Source organism: Amphiprion ocellaris, chromosome 5 (genome assembly GCF_022539595.1).
Source record: "Amphiprion ocellaris isolate individual 3 ecotype Okinawa chromosome 5, ASM2253959v1, whole genome shotgun sequence".
Taxonomy (NCBI): domain Eukaryota; kingdom Metazoa; phylum Chordata; class Actinopteri; family Pomacentridae; genus Amphiprion; species Amphiprion ocellaris.
Genome location: NC_072770.1, coordinates 5431424 through 5454144, shown reverse-complemented (window position 1 = coordinate 5454144; position 22721 = coordinate 5431424). Strand labels below are relative to the sequence as shown.

The 22721-nt window shown below is 38.8% G+C and overlaps 1 protein-coding gene across 2 annotated transcripts in view; it reads left to right on the top strand.

Annotated features, from left to right (window-relative positions):
* Positions 1 to 15983: 15983 nt before the first annotated feature.
* The window catches only part of phc2b (polyhomeotic homolog 2b (Drosophila)), a 44092-nt gene continuing 37354 nt past the window's right edge, over positions 15984 to 22721 (top strand). The window contains exon 1 of one of the 2 annotated variants that reach the window (XM_023287598.3): positions 15984 to 16138. Coding sequence is in view for 1 of the 2 variants with exons in the window: in XM_035955965.2 (XP_035811858.2) it covers positions 22625 to 22668 (44 nt within the window). In the remaining variant the exon portion in view is untranslated. Of the gene's footprint in view, positions 16139 to 22499; positions 22669 to 22721 lie in introns of those variants that run through there. The other variant, XM_035955965.2, reaches the window with a different exon arrangement.

The window sequence follows — 22721 nt, the reverse complement described above, 5'->3', positions numbered from 1 at the left end:
AAACATGAGGTGATTGTGATCACTTGTACCACACCATGGTTTGTGGGCTGAAGACACTTCTTGGCAGACTTCTCCATTTTGTTGAAAACAAAAACCCAGTCTTTGCTGGGTGGTTACTAGCCCACTGCACAGTCAGGTGATTCCCTGGTGGTTTGAACGCCATCAGTTCTAATGCATGGAGTTGTCAAACTCACATTATTGCTTTGATTATGTCTATATTTACAGCACAGATGACTCAAACTCAGGGCACCAAATTACATCTCTTTTTTTTATTTTCTTCTGTTACTGGAAACACTTTCAGTCTGTGTTCTTGGACAGATATGTTGACCTCCAGGATATTTTGAAGAAATCTATGCTACATCATTGGCAATATGATACACTTGCATACATACATGTCCAAGTCTGATATTTTGTTATATATAAATAACAAAACATTTATTTGAACTTACAATACATTAAATTCAAAGGTCAACTTGAAATCACACAGTGTTGCCTTTTAAATATTGTTTTTAATGTTTTAGCTGTACAAGTAACATTATTAATCAGCCAAGGAACACGGATTATGTGATGATCGACTTTGGTTTGTCTGTTTGTCTGTCTGTTTGCAACATTACTCAAAAATGGACTGACAGATTTGGATGAAATTTTCAGGGAAGGTCAGAAATGACACAAGGACCAAGTGATTAGATTTTGGCAGTGATGCGGCTTATAGTCTGGATCCATGGATTTGTTAAAGATTTCTGCATCAGTGCGAGATAGTGGCATGGCGTCACTGTAACTATGACAACAAGTGAACACTATGTAAGCTGCCTGCTGACGATCACATGATTGCGATCCTACCACAAATCCACCCCTGCAGACTTATCTATCAGAAATGATACAAGGAACAACTGATTAAATTGTGGGGGTGTTTCCGAGTTCCATCAGTTACCGCCACCTGCTACATATTTAGGTCACGCTATCCGGTATCCGTACAGAACATACACATACATAACACACGCCTCTGCTTAGCGCAAGGTCATTTTGTTTGTGGGTACATCTATATTAAGTGGCCACATTCTATGTTGCCGTGATTTCTGATCACCAATAACTAATAAACAAATGCTGCATTTCTGAAAATTGCTGCATTTCTGGCAATGCAATATGGGGGAATGAACAACTTTGGTGGAGTACTGCGCTCTCTGAGTGCTTTTCTTGTTGCTAAATACATTATGGGGTACAAATGAATAGTATTGAAGTATATTTGTTTCTGCACAATATGGAAATGCTTCAGTCAGGATATCTGTTAAAATTGCGATTTTTTTAAAATGCTTTTGTTAGAATTACACTATTGCCATGTGACAGTGCAGGTGGTTGAAGACCTGCTAAAAAGATCTTCAAAAGGTTCAATCATATAATTATTTGTATCAAACCTGACATCGGTAACGTACTGAAGTGAAAAAATCAGTTCATCTAGAGTTCAGACTGTCCTGACGGTTTAAAGTGTAGAAAGTTATCATGTTAGCTGTGTCCAGCCAACAGTGGCTACTGCACAACCTGCAGATGTTCACCGCATCATCAAGCTTCCAGTGCCACCTTTTTAAGTAAATTTTGTCACACCAAAACTCCATAATGTATCTTAAAGAAAACCTCAGTGTTACCATACTGCAGTGGACAAAATGAATATTTGCAGTGTATTATTTCCATAAAACATCCATAGACAAGTCCCACACAAGAAAAGTTGTTTTAAAGGTTCCTGCATATCAGTTGCTGTAATTCAGCTTTGTTATAAGTGCAGAGTGGACTGATGAACATACTCACAAGAGAACACATGGGCATTGTTTCGGCAATTGTTTTCTCCAAGAAGGCTAAGCTCTTATTTCAGTGAAGACAAAGAAGGACTTTGTCTTCATGCATTTGTTAAAGTTTTTGAATAACTTTCTCCAGGTCTCTCTGCATTGTCTGATGGGCCATATGAGATACAATACATGATGCAATCTACTGACATCTCTATTGTGAGAGAACCAGGAAGTGAATCACAAGACTTTTACTTTAGTGAAAGACACCTGACATACCAGGAAGTTTCAAAATCAGCAGGTAGTGCAGAAACATCAGATGCCCAAGATGATGATAAAAAAGATATTCAGATATGCTGTAAACATAATAGGGATTAGTTTGTTGTTGTTTTTCATTGTCATTTCTCTCATGCTGCTGGGATAATGATACATTAAACAAGCTTTCAAATTCACATAACTTTTTGTGATGTCTATAGTTGCATTATTCAGTTGGTTTTCATTCAATACAGATGACTCAGATTTGATGCACCACAACTATTTCCCCAAAAGGCACCAAATTCTTCAATTTGATATCTGTCTCTGAGGAAAACGACTCATCCTTCCTGTTACTTAAGAAAAGTAATACAGACGGTTATCCTTTTATTGAATGTGTTTTTGGAAAATTGTTTGCTACAAGCATACTTTATTTCTCTTTTATTATAAAGATGTTTCAGGTCATGTTTTACATTCGATATTATCACATTCATTTTGATAATTATAGGGAACTTACTGAGATGGAAATATTAGATATTATTATAAAAAATTATCACAAACAAACATTTGAAATACATGTACACATGATAAACAAAAAAGACATTTTCAAGAATATATTCTTTGACTATGGTTAATCTTCAACAGTAATGCAGTTTAACAACAAATGAAATAATGTTAGAATATTGTTGCTCTTCTTTAACCAAACTGAAATATTATCAGCATACTGTTGTTCTATTTTTCACACTCCTGGTCACTATGTTAAGTTTAAGTAATCTTTTCCATGATTATTAGTAGTTTTGTTGTATTTTTATCATATGAAAGCACTTAAAACCATTTTGAAAATCAAATGTTGTTAAAAGCACGTTTTCAAAACAAGTGTGATTATATTTCCAAAAGTCATTTTAGAAGACAGTGGCAACAAGTATTGGATAAACTGGTGCTGATCTATGAAATACATGGCAACTTTCCAGTGATTATTGCACATTATTTTCAGTTAATTTAGTAAGTCCTGTGACCTCAAACAGTGCTGCAGAGAAGTCAAAGTAGATCTGGAAAACCCTTTAGAACTGGTGTTTCATTATTTATAAGATTGTGGGGCAGATATTAGTGATATTTTCATTTTTCTCTGTTTTTATTACTCTTGAGATTTTCTCCTTCAACTTTATAAAAAATCATCGCGTGACAGTATCTACCCAAAACAAAAGTATGTTTCAGCATAAAACTCTTGTGAAACTGGTTTTACAAGATGTAGCTTAGCTAGTTGTGGTAAAATTACTATTCATGCGTCCACTCAGCACAAATAAATAACACCAACATTCACCAGGGCAACAGACAACAGAGTGGTGCGGTATGCCAAAGTGTGTGGTCGCCTTTAAGACAGTTGGCATTTCAGCTGTGGTCTCTAACGCTTTCTCAATCCCATTCATTTCCCTTCGCCCATTGCCTGAGAGGTTGTGAAACTGAAAGATAAAGCACAGTAGCTAACAAAAGGTCATGTGTGGCAACAAATCATAATCTTATCAGTCATTGTGCTTCCCTCTTTAATCCCTTCACCCTTTTCAGATATAAACGAAATACATGAAATACGAAAATGAAATGAGAGATGAGATGAACTTTCTAATTTGAATAGAGATACAATGCAGAATGTTGGTTTAGAAATACGTTAATTTAATGTCATGTTGTCATTTTGTCAATGTCATTTTAAAGACTTAAGAGTGATCTATGCCAGCACAGTAGCAACCCGACCACGTGAATTAGCCCACAGAACAAAGGGATTCAAGCATTGTTCAGGTTTTTGGCATTATGGTCACAGAGCAAAAACTAACCAGAATGAACCGGCTGAATCCCAGCACAAGGACTAAATACCCATTCTTCCCTCTCCATCTTGCCCCATCCATCTTTGCAAACCCACCTAGGTCCAACAAGGTCTTGATTCACTGTAACTGGCCTGTCACTCTGCCCAGTGCCCTTGCAGAAACTCAGTTGACCAGGCAGCAGGCAAGAGGCCAAACAAGGCTCTAGCTCTCAGCTAAATCGCTGACACACTCCTTTCCTTTCTTTGCTGGGCCCACAAAGGCTGCACCCCTAGTGCCACGGGCCCCTAAGGACATCCCGATTAAGATGCCTGTGGGGCGTGTGGAGGGTCGAGGGAGCTAAATGTGTCTAATCCCACAGTAATTAAACAGCCAGAAACAAAGGGGGGCAGTATGAAATATTACACTTTATCGTAAATGTGTAGTAGTAAACTTTCCCATGACCCTTTAACCATTGTTTGACTTTGTAAGTTACATCACCTAATGTTTTTGCTAATGCATGTGTCTACCGTCTAGATTCTACTGTTGAGTGAGTTAATTTACAAGCGTTTGCAAAAGAAAAGCTGCCTATAGGGTACACTCTGTGTTCGTGTAATGCATGTGGTTATGTCAGCACATACGCTTTGTATTCTCAGGTCCAATAAGAAAGGGAATGCCAGAAACAACTCCTGGCTTTTACCCAAATGGTACCAATCAACACACAACAAACTTGAAGTCAACTTTTCAGTCCACTTAGTACAGCAATAGAAAAAGCTCAAATTCCTCCTCAGCAGAGTGAAAAGTGAGAGTCGGATACAATAAAATGATTAAAGGAGGAAGGGACCACACAGGGAATGTGTTTATTATGTGCAGAAAATGGATGAAAAATCTTGCAAAAGAAGTTGCAGCTGTCAAATGTGGTATAAGATCAATATCATGATTCTTTTCCCAAACCAATTGGTTTGGCTATAAAGGAGCTATAAAGGAGTGAAAACTTGCACGTTGTCCTTCATGAAAAACAGTAAAGCGGGCACATTATAATCTCCAACTTGAAGCCCACCTCTTTCATCATTATGTTCAATTAGAAAAATGTCACTCCCACTGCTGCCTCCAAAACCGTGCAAAATGGAAAAACAGATTGTCACATTGCATTAGCGTAGCACTGCCGTGTTTGCTGAAATTCACTGGAGCATCTCTTAGGTCTGCAGCCCAGGCCAAATGAGGTAAGAGGGGAAAGAAGCCAAACATGGGACATGCAAGTCTACTGTTATCTTTGGAAATCTGACTTTGTTCAGTTAAAAATATTTACTTTACAATAGTCGGCACTACTGTCTGGTTCAGTGTCCCAAATCTTTAAAACATCATGATTTTCAACCATGAATATCAGCCCAACAACACAGCTGAAAGGTGTGTAGAATTTGCCAATGGGCAGTTTGTTTACATGCAGTCTGATAAATCTGCTTCTCTTACACATATAAAGCAGAAATGAACTGCTGATTCATCAATTTACAGAAACGTATCCAGCTATATTACAATAATATAACAGTTTCATTAATTTCTTGTGTGATTTTGAGCAAAAGTGTTAACAGAACAGTTCCAGTTTGTGTGTGGCCATATTCAGTGGTAAAGTGAATATTTTGTGGTTGTAGTGAGATGACTGTCAAACAAGCAATTTGATCACATCGCCTTGAGTTATAGGAAATTGTGACTGATGAATTTAGAAAATAATTAGCAAAATAATCAATGGAAATAATAGCTGGCTGCAGCCTGAATGTACAGTAAATGATCATACCCAAGCACTATTGTTATGCACAAATGGTAAAGGGTAGGCAGGTTAAAAAACATAAGAGGCCAGATGTTCGCAAAGGTTGTAAACAAACCTCCGGATTAGCCACAGTCATTTAAAAAAAATAAAAAACTGCCAAATGATGACCTGTGTGTTGCAAACTTACTGATTTGACAGTTTCTGATCAACATCTGAGGCATGCTACCTTTCAGTTTTACCTCAAAATAAAGTTTACATCATCTTTTTAAACAACTACACTAAGTGTCTGACTGCGCATTTCTTGCCCACTATGACTAATTTGTAGTGACTTTCCCAGATCTCTGAAACAAACCAAGATACAGTGTTGAACTTCATCAAACCAGCATTATCCCTTAAGAATTTTCCACTCGGTATAAATCTATATTAAAATTTACTTTGCCTGGCCTGGGGTTGTAGAGCTATCTTTCTCTGTGATTGCATTTTGTGATCAAATGTGATGGTGAGTAAATGTGAGCTCATGGGAACTAAAAGAGAAACCTGAGTGTGGCTGTTGCTTTCAGAATGGCCATGCATATTTAAAACACTACGTTTAAGGAAGGAGTGTCGGAGCAGCCGGCCCATTCAGGACTACACTGGTTCAGCCTCTCTCTGGCATGTGACTATGACACACTTACTCTGTTTCTTACTCATCTCTATTGTTCCTGGTTCCTCTTAAACCTCTTCATCTCCATTATGTTTTTATCCTTTAGCCACTTACTTACCTTCATTTCTCTTTCTGTTTGTGGTTTCCATCATTCACACTGGCTTGACAAAAATGGTAAAGACAGAGTGAATCAGTCAGTCAGGCAAAAAATAAAGTTCAAAAGGCACCCTTTAATGATTTATGTAAGGACAATGCATTTGATACATTTGGCATTTATAACAGCTTAACTATGGACAGTTGTCTCTCTTACTTGTGCAGCTTTATTTGCTCAGCTGACTCACACAATGAATTGTAAATCCATCAACTTATATCCAGTTCCTCCAGTTCCTTCACCTTTCTTGTTCCCTTTGTGTAAATTCCACTGAGTTTCAATTTAATTTTGGTTAGTTTGGTTTAATTTGAGTGAAAGTAAGTCCTAGTTATGATGTTAGTGACCTGTGTTTCTAGAGCAATAATTTGTGTGCGTTTTTGTGGTAATGTATGATGACGTATGGCTCTAATTCTGAAGAAGTGTAGTGGTTAATCAGAAATAAACAAGAACCTGACTCGCATACCACTTTATTTCCGTTTTATTTTGAATTCTCTCAGCTGTTGGTGGCAGACGTGCACTGGGTCTCATCCACACACTCTCATTCTTTCTATCTGAGTCACAGACTGCAGCATGCTTAAAATTTTTTCTTGTTTAAACCCTCAGCCGCCTCTTACACAGACATACTGGAAATAGAAAATGTGTGCGTGTAGGCAGGCATGCTGCATACACTCTGTAGCCTGCAGCAGGTTAAACATACTGTTAATCAACCAGTTGTTCATTTTTTCAACTTTTTTGAGGAGGTTTTTTTAAGTAAAAGAAATCATGCTTCAGTGTAGGTCAAACCACTGAATCATGTCTGGTAGCACAGAGCAGCTTTTTGGCCCATTGTCCCAGATCACCTCAGTTAACCTCAAATACACACACACACACACACACACACACACACACGCACACAAGAAATCATTAAGAAATTTAGCTTTTTTGCATTTATGTAAACTTAAATGCATGACCATTCTAAAAATAAACCATCTCTTTACTTTTGTCCTCCAATTTTCTTTTCAATTTTTTATTTTTTTGCAGGATGGCTTTAAAAAATGATGCCTAGATAGTAGTAATAAACAAACTAGATTTTAAAAGTCTTGCCTTTGAGAGGTAACTTCATTACCATTGGTGACAATTGTCACCCACAAAGCAAATACATCTCCTTTTATATTGTCAGCACTCAGACAGCCAAGTTTTTTTTCAGCTGCCATTTGGCTCCGTGCAACTTTGATGAACCAGGATGCTTTTGATTGACGTCATTTCCGATGCATTCACTCCCTCAGTAAATTCTGAGTGATCTCACAGTGTGACACACAACCTTGCATAGAAAAAAAGAAAAAGAAATTGACCTACTTGCAGCAGTTTTATATTGATGTGAATAACCAGCCTAGCAACTACTAAACTATTTTTGTTCCCTGCAATCCTTCCCCTCTAACCTAAACACCATCCATTTTTAATTGAACTTTAAGACATATGCAATGAATAAAGGTTCATCTGAGAGAGAAAAATAAGCATTTTTATGTCATTATTTGCTGTTATCTTTTCTTTTTTTTTAATCTTTTCCAGCCTTGCAGAGCAGATGAGCTTTATAAACATTGACAACCAACCATTGAAGTTCAAATAACCAACAAATAGACCCAATAAAAAAAAAATATAGTAATCACAAGCTAACATTAAGAATCTCACTGCCTTCCTTTTCAGCTGTGATTTATATCAGTATCGCTTTGACATCTTCACACTGAAAGGTAAAAAGAAACTGTCTCTTTCACAACCCTAATCATCCAGTTTGTCTTGTTTTTCCCACTCTGAACAATACTTTCATAATATAGCATGCACATTTATATAAAACCATTTTCACAGGACAAACGAGAACATTTTATCACCTGTTTGAAAGAACAGGAACAGAACATATTAAACACCAGTCTATATCACAAGAATAAATTGTTACCTGCAAATGAACCACTGAGGGAGGCAGGAATGCAGGAGAGAGGATTTACTATAATCACTTAATAATAATAGCTTTGGATGTTACTTTCGTTGCAGACAAATAGATAACATTCAGTACAGGTTATGAATTAATCATACCATGCATCATAGTATTATTTAGCATTTTAGATGTTGTAATCTTGTTGCTCTATCTTTATATCTCAGTATTAGCTGCTTCTGTGGGAACTAATATGACCATCTTATTTTCTGATCTATAATTTGATGACAACTGAGTGGAAAATGATGAGAATAAGCCAAGCCAAAAGGCAAGACACGGGCACGGGCAGCTACAGTACACAAACAGTTGATGGGCCATTCACTGGCAGCGAAAACCCTGCAAAACACTGGACCCTTGTTCTTCCTCACACATCACTGCACACTACCCAGCATGTCGGAATGTCGGTGGCAAAAATCCTATTATTCTGATCGGGTGTGCAAGAATTGAAGTAATGAGTGTGCGCCATGTTTTCTGCCATTCAGTTTCTGCAGAGGAGGTGGAGGTACTTTAAGCTGCTGTAACTCCATTGCCTGCATAGCCGCTAATGCCACTTTAAAGAAGCACATGGTGTTATGAAAAAATAAATGCAAGTAGAAGGTATGCAGCTGCTCAAGCACAAGTAGGAGAGAGCAGAAAAGGACACATAATGAAGAGGAAATCCTTTTAAACATTTTCCAGGAATCTTAATTCATTCCCTTGGATCAAAATCAGTAACCGGAAGGGTCAAAGGGTCATTTTTAGTCTTCAGGCACATTTGTGGGAGAAAGTAGACAGCTAGTCCTCCTTATATGTTCTTGCTAATAACACTTGTGAATAAGTGTAAACACTGCTAATAGTGATGCAAACGCACCATGATTAAGACGTTCAACGCAGAGGTCAAAGTACAGGATGCTCGTAATGTCCAAAGCTTTTTTTGTGAAGTTTGTCTGCAACAGGGAGGGGATGTCTGCTGGGACTGAATCAGACTAAATATCCTTCCTCACAATAGTCATCCGTGTTGTACAAACAACAGTGAGACAAATCGGAGAACTACAAAACAATGAGAAGAAATCTAAGTAATTCTTGAACTAATAAGCAAACTTTGATGGTGCAGGCCTCTCTATCGTCATTCCCAAGCTCTTTCATGCAGAAAAAAAACGGAACAAAAAGGCATCAGGGTGGTGGTTTGGAGTGTCTTTGAAGCAAATTATAAAAGCAAACACAACAGGACTGACCAGAGAGGAAGCAACCACACACAGCCTTTGACTTCAGGAATTTTCATTGTTTAAGGGGAACAATTAGTTCCTGAATGCTATTTTAAACACCTTTTACAAGACTGATGGCAAGTGAGGAAACAATTCTCACAAACCATTGCAGACTTAATGCTAAACTGAGCATAACTGAAAGGGTTAGAAACTTTATTTTGAACATATTCATGGAATTCTTTAAATCCCTCTTTTGAAACAATAGGTTTTGCACATTTACAAACACACACTCTCTGACACTTTCAAAATTAATTAGAGAAATCAGTCTTCAACAGTTGTGTTAGTGTAGTTATGTGTGTTAGATTTGTGACTGTTAGTGTGTTCCTGAGACTGCTTTTAGAAAGTCCTCTGCAGACTGCTAACCCCATAGCTCCCTCTTGTGGATGGAAAACTAAATAACAATCCTCAAATATCAGCCTAGTATCTGTTTAGTGGAGTGGGAAACACTTTGGTGTTCTACAGTGTAGACTGGAACATCCACCAGTGGCTCCCTTTCCCAAAGCTCAATGTGTTGCACTTCAGAAAGGCCTTTATGCAAAATTCACAAAATCTCTTTGCACAGTAAGTTTCTGATGCAAAGGTAAGTACATGACGACACTAAGAGGGGGGCTTGTGATTGGGAGAATGAATTAGACACAGCATTTCCTGGATAAGTAAATGTAATAAAGAACACACCCGTCTTGTGCCATGATGTTTGCTTTTGGAGAGTGACTTCCTTAAACGTCCTGATTTCTCGTCCTGTGCCTGTCTAAACATAGCAATAACTTTCGCCCAGAGTCTCTCAAAAGTGTAGTTTCCTCTTTGAATTTAAAATATTTCTTTGTGTTGGAGGAAATAATTATTCTAAACAAATACAATCATCACAGAAAAGCCAGAAAGATGAAAGTCAAAAAAAAGGAAAAAAGATCCATCCATCCATTATCTATACACCATTTAATCCTCATTAGGGTTGCGGGAGGTTTGGGGTCTATCCCAGCTGACTTAGGGTGAAGGCAGGGGACACCTGGACAGGTCACCAGTCTATCACAGGGCTACACATAGAGACAAACAATCACACTCAAATTCACACCTACAGACAGCTTAGAATGATCAATTAACCTCAGCATGTTTTTGGATTGTGGGAGGAAGCCGGAGTACCCGGAGAGAACCCACACATGCACAGGGAGAACATGCAGGCTCAATGCAGAAGGATACCAGGGCCAGGCCAGGAGGTGAACTGGGGGTCATCTTGCTGCAAGTGCGAACCACCACCACCAGTCACTGTCTGCTTGCTGCATCATGATATATTGCGTGAAATCAGACATGATACAGAAAGTGACTCATCAGGTCAAGACAAAACCTAATAGACAGTTTTTTTTTTAATATTGCTTGAACCTCTGGTAAATTCATATGACTTTAGTCCTGATTGCAAGTTAAATTCTGTGCAGTAGACTGTTTCTGTCCCTCTGTAAACTCTTTACCAGACCCCGAACTACTACACTCTACATGTCAAAGTCTCCTAAACATCTCTTACATCTCAGTAAATATTAGAAACACATGATGATAACAGAGAATGTAACTATCCAAATGAGGTTCATAGGACATAATGTTTCCAGTAGAAACCATCATGGACTTCCTACGACCATCAAATACCAGACTGTCTCTCCTCTCTCTAAAGTGATGTTTGATCATATTTAACGGGCTATAAAGGCTATCATTTTACCCTTTCGTTGAAGCCGTTTCGGTTCTGTCATAGACAGTTATATGTTTTCTTACAGGATCCTCTTCCCTCTACAGCATCACCTGATTTATAATGTAATGAAATCATTATGTGTCTCAGAAACAAACTGGTCCAACATGACTTTCAAAGGAGAATTTTTAGTTTTATCTCAAGCCAAAGCAACTCAGCAGGCTCTGAATGATTACTACAGCTGTAAACGATCTTATATGGAGACTTTGTCAAATGCACAAGTCTAAGCTGTAGTAAAGATAGTCATTATTTAACATGGGCTGCACAGTGGCCTGATGGTTAGCACTTTCGCCTTGCAGCTAGAAAATCCTCTGTTTGTGTTCCAGCCTTCCTGGGATCTTTCTGCATGGAGTTTGCATGTTCTCCCTGTGCAGCGTGGGTTTTCTCCAGGTACTCCAGCTTCCACAGTCCAAAAACACACTGAGGTTAATTGGTAATTCTAAATTGTGTGAATGTGAGTGTGATTGTTTGTCTCTATATGTAGCCCTGTGATAGACCGGTGACCTGTCCAGGGAGTCCCCTGCCTCTTACGCTAAGTCAGCTGGGATAGACTCCAGCTTCCCGTGACCTTAATGAAGTTTAAGTGGTATATAGACAATGGATGGAGTTATTTAACACAGACCTGATGTTTGATGCTGTGGACAGAAAATCAGGGCTGCAATTGAAACTCATTCACTGGCTGTGACTCCTTGAGAATTAAAAGCAAAATGTAAATACATTTGCCAGTGTCTACTGGCTACTTACTATTTGATGAAACTCTAATGTGTTTTCCTAAACACTGTATCACACATTTATACAGAGACATTAATAAGACTTGAAGCATATGCAGATATCATTATTTTGTAAAGAAACTGAAAGGTTTAATAAAAGACAAAGGAACTGCAGACTTGTTAAAATATATGTTTAAAATCTAATTTAAAATCATTATTAGAAATAGATAAGTTTTACAGTCCTCTGTTTGTTCCAGCTATGTGGAACAGAACCCTGTAACTAATGCTGCTTGTCCATGTTTTGTTTTGACTCTATTGTTACGTGATCTAAGAGGCCAACAGGGTTTATTTGGTAAAAGACATTTGGAAATGTGCTCTGGGTATTTATGCACAAGCAGCAATAATTTAAGTCAAAACCACATCCTTGTGTTTGTGGTTTTCGTTCAAAACAATAAATACTTAAAGAGGACTTGGTACACATTTTTGCATGAATTATTTCCACAAAAAAAGTGTGCACCACCAGCTGCAAAATAGTCAAAATTTGTGTTTGAAACAAGTCTTCCTCCGCTGAAAGAAAGAAAAACAACACAAGCGTGTGTTTATCTAGAACCCTGCAATTCTCTGTCATGGTGGAGCGGCTTTAAAGTTTTTCAATCTATCGTACATTGTTGTGTTTAAAAGCATTGAGCAGCGCTGTGGAAACACATGGACACTTGACTGTTAATATGACCAATAGCCCACATAAATATTCCATAAAGAGTCTCAGGTATTACCTGCACACCATTACATCTGGTCTGTGATGCTGTGGAAGAATCACTCTAAAGGTATGTTCCACTTCAGCAGGTTAGTGTTTGAGTCCAGTGTTGCCACTGCTACAACATTAATGTCACACATCAGCCTGACTGCTGGCCCATAGTATGTCTTTGGGGATTGAAATGATACTGTGTTCATATCGATGCTGCGAGCGAGGTATCAAGGGAGCTATGAAAGAACAGATAATTAACTCAGGGGCCAACCAAATAAGTCATATTCTGATAAATTATTCAGTATTTGCAGGCGGATGAATGCACTCTCTCCTCATATTGCAGGCAACACAATAGCGACTCACTGAAACATTAGCAATTCATTGCTGTCCATTTTATTACCATGTCGGGTCATTTCTATGTGGGTGCACATTACAGATTCAGTGCTTGTACAATGTGGTTTTGCACAGTATGAAAAATGTAAGACCTGATAGAGACAGTGAAGACAACCACATTGAACAAGAAGAGAATTTTAAGAAACTGAAAAATGTCAGGAAAGTTGTTGGAAAATTGAATTCATCACTGCAAGTCTGGCATCAGTAACCTTTGACCTGATCAGTTTGAGGACCTGGAGTTAGAAACAGAAAATATCTAGTGTGTGTGGTTTTCATTGAAAATATGGGTCAGCAACAGCATCAACAACTTACTGCATCTAAAACAGATAGTAAGATCTTTTATTTTGTGTTACTTTCTTGCATTCCTCAATTTATTTTCTGCAAATGAACATATTAATAAATGTGTTCATGCAACTTAATATTAATAAGGAAATCTAACCAAAATCCATAGATTGAACAGAACAATCTTTTGCTCATTCATATACAGTGCCATGAAAAAATATTTGCCCCCTTCTCAAATTCGTATTTTTCTTGAATATTTCCCCCACTGAAATGGTTAAGACCATCAAACAAATTTAAGTTAACCAAGGTAAAATGCAGTTTTTGAATGATGATTCGATGTTTTCAGGGAAAAAGCTATCCAAACCTACCTGGCACTATGTGAAAAGGTGATTGCCCCCCTTGTTAAATCATGAATTAACTGTGGCTAATCACATTTTTTGGAAAGCGAGTTCAATTTCACTGACCACATCTATGTCTGATTACCTCTACACCTGTTCAATCAAGAAATCACTTAAATAGAACATGTCTGATAAAATGAAGTCAGCCAAAAGATCTCAAAAATGTCACGATCCAAAGAAATTCAAGAACAGATGAGACATAAAGTAACTAACATTTATCAGTTACAAAGCCATTTCTAAAGCTTTAGGACAGCAAATCACGGTGAGAGCCATTATCCACAAATGGAGAAAGCATGGAACAGCGGTGAATCTTGCCAGGAGTGGCCGGCCTACCAAAATTACCTCAAGAGCACAGCGATGACTCATCCAGGGGGTCACAAAAGAACCCAGGACAACATGTAAAGAACTGCAGGCATGTGTTTCGTTACATTTTCCTTAAAAGTAACACCGCATTTCAGAAGAAGAACATCTTAGTAACAGTCAAACATGGTGGTAATGTGATGGTCTGGGGCTGCTTTGCTGCTTCAGGACCTGGACGACTTGCTGTGATTGATGGAACCATGAATTCTACTCTCTACCAGAAAATTCTGAAGGAGAATGTTCGACCATTAGTTTGTGACCTCAAGCTGAAGCACACTTGGGTTCTCCAGCAGGACAAGGATCCAAAACACACCAGCAAGTTGACTTCTGAATGGCTTTTTAAAAAAAAAACAAAATGAAGGATTTGGAGTGACCTCCTAGTCAAAGTCCGGACGTCAATCCGATTGAAATGCTGTGGTATGACCTTAAAAATGCTGTTCATGCTCGAAAACTCTCCACTGTTGCTGAATTAAAACAATTCTGCAAAGAAGGATGGCCCAAAACATCTCCACAGAGATGTGAAAGACTCATTGCCAGTTATAGAAAACGCCTGATTTCAGTTGTTGCTGCTAAGGGTGGCCTAACCAGTTATTAGGTTTAGGGGGCAGTTACTTTTCCCACAGGGCCAGGTAGCTTTGAATAGTTATTTTTACTTAATAAATAAAATCATCATTTAAAACTGCATTTTGTGTTTGCTTTGGTTATCTTTGTCTGATATTTACATTGGTTTGATGATCTTAAACACTAAAGTGGGGAAAATATGCAAAAAAACAAGAATTTGAGAAGGGAGGAAATACTTTTTCATGGCACTATATATCAGACCTGGTACAATGCAGCTGAATAAAAGTGTTACTAATTCTATTACTGGTCCATTTACATGGACAGGAGTTATCATCTTTTCTGCAGTTACCATTCAAAATACATGCTGTAAAACAGGTCTATTTTCAAATATGAAATATTTGAAAAGCTGCACTTTCATTGTTCATCATTATTGTATTTATTATTACCAGTCCATCCCACATCTTCTCAAAAGGATACACAAGATGCAGAGTTTGGACACTGCACTCATTTTGTTCCAGCGATTTCCAGCTTTAGTAATGTATTGATTGGACTAGTCTGCTACTACTACTACTAGTACTACTACTGTTGAAATCAGTACAATATCATCAGTATAGCTTACATATGTATCCTTGTTTTTTAAAGTTTATTCTACTGTTGCTGCTATAACACTGCAAATTTCTTTCCTGTGGGATAAATACAGGCTTATCTTATTTTATTAATTTTTCACAGAAATACCAGAGAAATGTTAATTTTGGGCAACATACTGGTGCAGAGAGCTGAGGGAAAATGCTCCACAATCATTTGAAGGGCACTTGAACAAAACCCTGAATCTCTACTCCAGAGGGCTCCAGGGCCTTCAGGGGCTCCAGGGCTGCTGCCTTTTGGGTCCTGACCTCTGATTTAGAAGTGATGCATCATATTTTTAAAGCTCTGCCCTGGTGCCTTTATAACAGTATTAATGTCCCTGAGCTGCACTGTGAAAAGCACAGTTTTAGTGGAGCTACAGAGCAAACAGAGCACAGTGCAAGGGTTAAAGCCTTCTGTTGTTACCATGGAGATCAGGACAGCGGTCACCACTTGACAGGCGCATGGAGGAGGGAGGGGGGGGGGGGGTGTTGATTGACAGCGAAAGAGGCGGGGTCATGTATCACACTGGCTTCTCATTGGCCAGCTTTGCGTCACGCTGCCAGTTTGGAATGCGAATGGAAAAGAGTGGCTTCGGCCCACCTCGACTCTGCTCTGCCGCCGCTGCTCTGCTCCGAGTCTGTTGGGCGCAGCGAGCCACCGTCCAGAAATGGTGTAGGATATCAGGAGCAACGCCGAGGAAGAGAGGCTAGAAAGAGGAGCAAGACTTCGAGCTTCACGAAGACGGTAAGACGACGCATACTTTGCTCATCGGGGTGTCACGGTCGGTACGACGCTCATGTTGGTGTTTGTGTGCGTCGGAACGCGTGAGGTTCATCGGTCGCACAAGCTAACGTTTCCCCGGGGCCCCAAAACAGCAGCAAGCAGCAGCATTTGTTTCTAGCTTGCTTGCTAACATTGGTGTTAGTTTAACGACTAAGTTTAGTTTGCAAAGCCTGTAAACATACATAGTTACAAAATATCATGATGGTGAATGACAACAACCCTAATGGAACTAACGTTAACCGCTTTAGTAATGGAATTCAGTGCCAGCAGGAATAGTAAAAATTAGCCATCATCAATGAAAATTAGCCCAGAAACGAAACGTTTAAGTGTAATCGCCTGGGCCGCAGTAACGTCTTCTCCTGTTAGCTTTGCGTCATTACTTCAGAAATGTTGGTTAAAGTTAGCTAGGAGCTTGCTTGAGGAACTTTAGCACCATTGGTCATGACCAATGACCGTTGGCACAGAGGAGGAGCTAGTTATTTTGACAAGTGAAGGTCATCACTGAGAATAGCCCCTCAATGTAGTTCCACACAGAGAGATGGGTAAACTACTTGCTTAATCCTGAAGGGGCATTGCAGTGTTACAGCAGCCACTCCACGCTAGTCACAAAACCAGTGGGGCAAAAAATAAACAGTGCATATGAATGGTAAACATTTGTAGAGTTTCTGTATACACTAAATGTGTCCATATAGCCTGTCACTTTATTTTTCTGACCAAGCAGATTTTCACCTCAGAGTTGCCCTAAATAGAAATCTACACCATAATCTGTCCAAAAAAAAATCATGAGTGAGTGGATTTCACCAAACATTCGTAAAGCCAGGCAACTTACACAAACCTGCTTCGATACCAAATGAGTACATTTTAAGCTCTTTAAATGGGTTGCAAAGTAATGCAATGGACTAAAATGTACATTTAATCACCGCAGAACTTACAGCTACATGTTTTCTCACTACAGTTGTAGCTGTTAATTGTTAGCTATTGTTATTTTATCTTGTCATTAGTCAATTTAACTGGACACAGTTTTCACGTCTTTTTTCTATTTAATTATGTTAATCATTTTTCAAAAGGTCAGGCAATTAATGAGAAGAGTATGTTGTTAATTTACTTTGGTTTAAAGGTTATTGTGTGCTTATTTTAGAAAGCATTCTCTAAAGCTAATTAGGTGAGACAGTGACTTCATAAGGTGGTATACAATAAGGTGAAACAAATGAGTGTTCTAAACTAGGGATGTCCGATATTGGCTTTTTTGCCGATAACCGATATGCCGATATTGTCCAACTGTCAATTTCCAATTCCGATATCAACCGATACCAATACTGATATATGTGGGCTTGGACGCCAGAAATCCGGCATGGTTGTTTACACGCTTCAGGATGCAGTTTGATGATGTGATCATGTACGCGCTGGTAAATGCCGGCGAAATCTAGGCATTATTTTATCGGTTTTCACGATAGACAAAAAAACGATAACAGTATTGACCGATAATACATTTTTATGCCAATATCGGGCCGATAATATCGGTGGGCCGATACTGTCAGACATCCCTAATTTAAATCTATAAGGGACTGCACGGCAACACCAGAAATTTCAAAATGTAGTAGATGCATGTTTAGCTTGCAGTGAATCTTGTGTTTATCTTTCCTTGCCTATGTTACTATTCTTCAGATAAAGCCAGTTTTGCCCATGGATACCCCTGCTCCTGAGCACATAATGGTTGGCTACGGTACACACCTCCTCTCCATTATCTGCACTGAGGAGGGTCAGATCGTACTCAGTAATTTGCTTATTTTAAGAATAAAAAGCAGCAGTAATCTCAGCATAGAAGCTCGTAGATTTTCTTCAAGGCCACTGAGGTTAATTGCAGAGAGATGGATGGTTTATCTGCTTAAAAGCATGGAAAGCTGTTATTATGAAATTGAATGATTCCTTTTAAAACCCAAGATCACATACCCAGAAAAAAATTGCCAGATGTAATTGCTTCCTTATTCCTGACACTTGATCTGATGCAGTAAGCAGTTATTCAAATTAATTGTTCTGTGCTATTTATGCAAGTGTCATGAAAAGGCTGATTTGTTTATTTCACAAGAGAAGGAGAGCCACACATCGTTCCCATGTTTTGTTTAGACGTGATCATTTACATGTGAGATGGCCCCAGTGCTACCTCAGCTAGACCCACTTTACATTCATTTGCACTATCTTGTACCATCTTCAAAGAAACAAAAGTAGCTTTCAGGAGAATTGAGGTACTGTTGAGAAGCTGTTTGAGAAAGCTCAGAATTCCTCCTCGGTGTTCCGACTCCTAATTGTACTGATGTGTTTATTCTGCATAAAATTTAGCTAAACAAAATTAAGCTCATCTTTTTCTTATGCAAAATAGTATCCCTGGGTTTGACTCACCAGATGTGTTCAAGGTGCTTCTGACAGCAACAGCTAGTTTCTTCCATTTGTAGTCACAAACGTTTTAGCAGTATTGTGTGAATGATATCAGAAAATGCTTACTGAAAATTATTAATGGCATCCATACGAAGATCATAGCTGATGTGATGTGTTGATATCATAGGTAGATGTTTAATTTTGTGAATATTTTCATCTTTTTAAAATGGCATTTATGCTTAGATGGCTTGAAGTTGTTTTTCCACATCTAGCTACGCCCTTGGAGCATAAAAAGCTTGGTGTTAGCCACTGACGGTCACCACAATACATAGACAATCATTTTAAATGTCCACCTGAGGAAATGCAAGAACAGATGTTAAAAAAAAAATTCATGTTTTCTACTCACAAGGGAAAGTAGCTTGCTCATGTCAATGAGTGATTGTAGGGACTTGGAAACTGTAGTGTAGTTTATCAGTACAGGTATAATTAAAGCAGATATTTTTAGGCATATTTATCTGCACCAACCTGCACCTGGCAGTGGTAGGAGTGTATCAGTGAGTCTGATGATCTGAGTCATTTTGCTTTTACATTGAAATAGTAAATGTAAAAAATCTGCCAACACATCTCACAACATATCAGAGAAGGTCAAAGGCTGCTGCAGTTCAGCATCTATTTAAGGGACCAGACATATACATTATTGGGTTGACCTTTGTGTTCTATTTAAAATGTTTCACAGTCTTAAGAATTTATCAGTGCTTTGTGTCAGAGTGTAGCATCCTTGTTTTGAGAATACAATGTACAAATGAAAAGAGAGATTTTGATATTTCTTAAGGTCATAAAATAACAAGTCTGTGTTATTCTGGCCACAGTAATCTAGTCCGTAAAGGTAATAAAGGAAAAACACGCAGTTAAGCTCCCCAAACTACCTGAAAGTTATGAGTTCAATGAGCAAGGGGCTTCTCCGTTATCCTTTGGATAAGTTGTGCTTTTGATGTCTAGCCAGTCCAATGCTGATGTTGATACAAATTTAAAGAAGTTGTTTCAGATGAAGGCAGTGAAGCACTACATTTGTGTGCTGCTGCTCATCCTGGCTCATACCTGACCTATTTTTTTTCTCTTGATGTAAAAGACGCCTGAGAGCGATACCTTGGAGACTGCTTTGATTGAAAAGTCTGGATTGAAGTGTGTTGCTAATCTGCAAGCTTTGCCAGAACTATTTAACTGTGGTATTTATAGATCAGAGGGAGAATCTTTCATTCCTCAGTACTCTCAGTCTGTCTCTGTGCCATTCAGTCTGCCTCTCCCGGGTTTATTTTGAGAGGTATTAACAGTCCAAGCAATTTTATTAGCAACTGGTGGAGCATTTTCCACCTTACAGGCTAAGGCCACATTAAATGAGGCTAAACAGAAAAAGGGCAGGGGCCTCTCGGGAGAGTCAAGTGAAAGTGTTTTGTATCTTCACAGCATGAGGCTACATGTACTGGAATCTCACACACACTCAACACACTTAACCTGGAAAGTAGCCAGAGTCTCTTTGTGCTAGTCTACTCAGCTGTGGAAGGCAAGGTCCGACTGAGTCAGATGGCTCAATTACGGATAGCCGACCAATCTTGCCTCGGGATCAGAGGGTATCTCTGTCTTACACAATGGTATTGCCCTGCTTACTCTGTTTGGACAAGACCTATTGACAATCAGCAGCCTCAGGGGATGATCCAAACATCACCAGAGTCCTCCAAGGAAATGCTGCTGTGTAGAGCGCAGGATCTAAAATCTGACTTTAGTATTTGGAGTTCATCGGCCAGCCTCTCTCAATATTAGACCGCATGTGTTGTTGTCTGTTAAGATTTCAATATTTCAGACTGAATAGTTCAACTTATTGAGCACAGTTGAACTGGAACTTATATTTTACATCGTTAGATAATCCAATGAAAAATGAACTCATGAGTAAAAGACTTAGAAGATTATTTACTTATCAAAAATGTTGAGTAATTCTCTGTTAATCCTGGTGTAAATAAAGGATGACAAGCCTTCCACTTAGAGTGTGTTTTTCTGAAAACATCTTAACCATCTTGAACTATGTCCATAAAAATTAATTAGTCTGGCAAACAGATGCTACATGTCCCCTGTGTGAAATAAGTAGGCACTCCTTACCAAAACATAATTGAAGACAGACATAGACAAGCTCATTCAATGAATATATTAAAACCTTTATGGCATGAGCTGATTTGCTGTTTTAACCTCTGGAACTGTTACGTTAAATGAATTGTCTGGGGTTATTTTTGTCCGTATCGAGCAGTTCATAACTTGCTGTTCTGTCATTTCAAACTTTAATGATGACTCGTAATAAGTATGGATTCTGTCTAGATATTCAAACATACTTTTAAGTGCATTGCCTGGTAAAGTCTTTGATGTAAGAATCTGAAAACAAGGCTCATATGAAGCCTAGATCATTTATTTTCATACTGCTCCCCAGAAGAGCTTGTTAGGCATAAGTGTTCTTGAAATTGATAATGAGCTTTAATGTCCTTTGAGCAAAAAGCGCCAGTTTGTTTGATTTAAGCCCTGAGTTAGACCACCCTTAACCCTCCCTACCCAGCAACTGCTTTGTTTATGATAGCAGTTCGGAGTCTCTGACTTTAAGATATTGAGGTCCATCATCAAACAGCTCGTATCAAATTGTGCCACCCCATCCTTGGTCTTTCCTTCTTGTTTTGACCCCTCTGCTGCATGGCTCTCTTAGCCAAGTGTGAGGCTCTAGGCTTGCATTTCTGGCTGCACCGCCAGCTAATCTATATGCTAATGAGAAGATAATAATCAATGAGGTTCACGCATGGTTGGCCCCAATCAATACCACATTGCGCCAGCAAAGGACTCAAATGGCTACATATCATACAACCAGACAGTTGGGTGGCGTGTTAATGTGGTGGGGCAGACTATAAGTATGCTATTATCCTCTGGTTATATCTAGCGTATTCCACATAAATGAATTCTCTTGTCATTAAAGAGAGGTTTGGATTCAGCTGCAAAGCTATCCCATTTCACTTTTATGAGGGCTTTGCAATTTTCTGTTCTTGTTGTTTTGCATTTCATTTCCATAACTGCTTTGAATAGATGGTTTGTTGCTTTCCTGCTGTGATTTGGGCTGGCATGCCTCTCATTGATTGTGATTTATATCATTAGTTGTGTTTGGGATTTTATCGTGTCATATTAAGCAAGATTAGGGTAAATTTTGTTAAATATTTTGTTTACTTCATAAAACAGGGTAGTTACCTGATCATGGCTTTTTTTTTTTTTTTAAAAAGTCTCTAACCTTAGTGTCGGTCTTGTCATAAAATTGATGTTGATTACTGTCCTGCTACTAATAATAAGCTAGATATTCAGTCTGACTATAAGCCATTGCTCCAGTCCTTACCTAAATGTTATGATACAAAAATGGCCCACTTCAAGATGCTGGCTATTTGTGGAAATGGAGCTTCATATAAATGGTTAAATACCTGTGTTGTGAATCTGCAGTCAAAATTGAGGTGCCGAAATGGAAATGTACCCTTTAGTTTCCAACTGTCCAGATCTAGACTAAGCAAAAAAAAGTGACGTTTATGGGCTGTCATTTTAACTAAATACCTTATTTTCTTGGATTTCAAGCTTTGAAAAAATAATTTAGGTGATAATTATTACATTCTATTTTAAAGGGGTTTATACATCTTTAAAAAATTCAGTATTCAGGCAGCATCAGAGGGGGAGGGTAGAAACAGAGTAAAATCATTACCATCATCTTCATTAGAGAGGATCCTGTTGTCCAATCAGCATGCTGCTCTGCACGGGGATTCCATAAGCACCCCATTGGCTGTCGCTAGGATACCACATAATCAGGAGGCAGGTCGCGGCCTGGTTGGTGGACTCCGGTGTTGATGCTGGGACGACGAGCTCACCGTGTGTTGGGGGTAGACAAGAGGGTGTAGGGGTTTGGATACAGCACAGAAACACCCTTGCACGCGCTCACTCATTCACTCAGTTAGCCAACCACTCAGACAAAGAGGAGCAGCATCCTGCAGGAGGACAGCACGCTCCCGGGGGATGGGGCATCATACCCCTGCATCGCGTTGGGGGTGTCGGAGGAGGTAGGAGCACCAGGGTTTGGGGGGCTTTGTCTCAGCAGCAGCGTAGCCCCCCC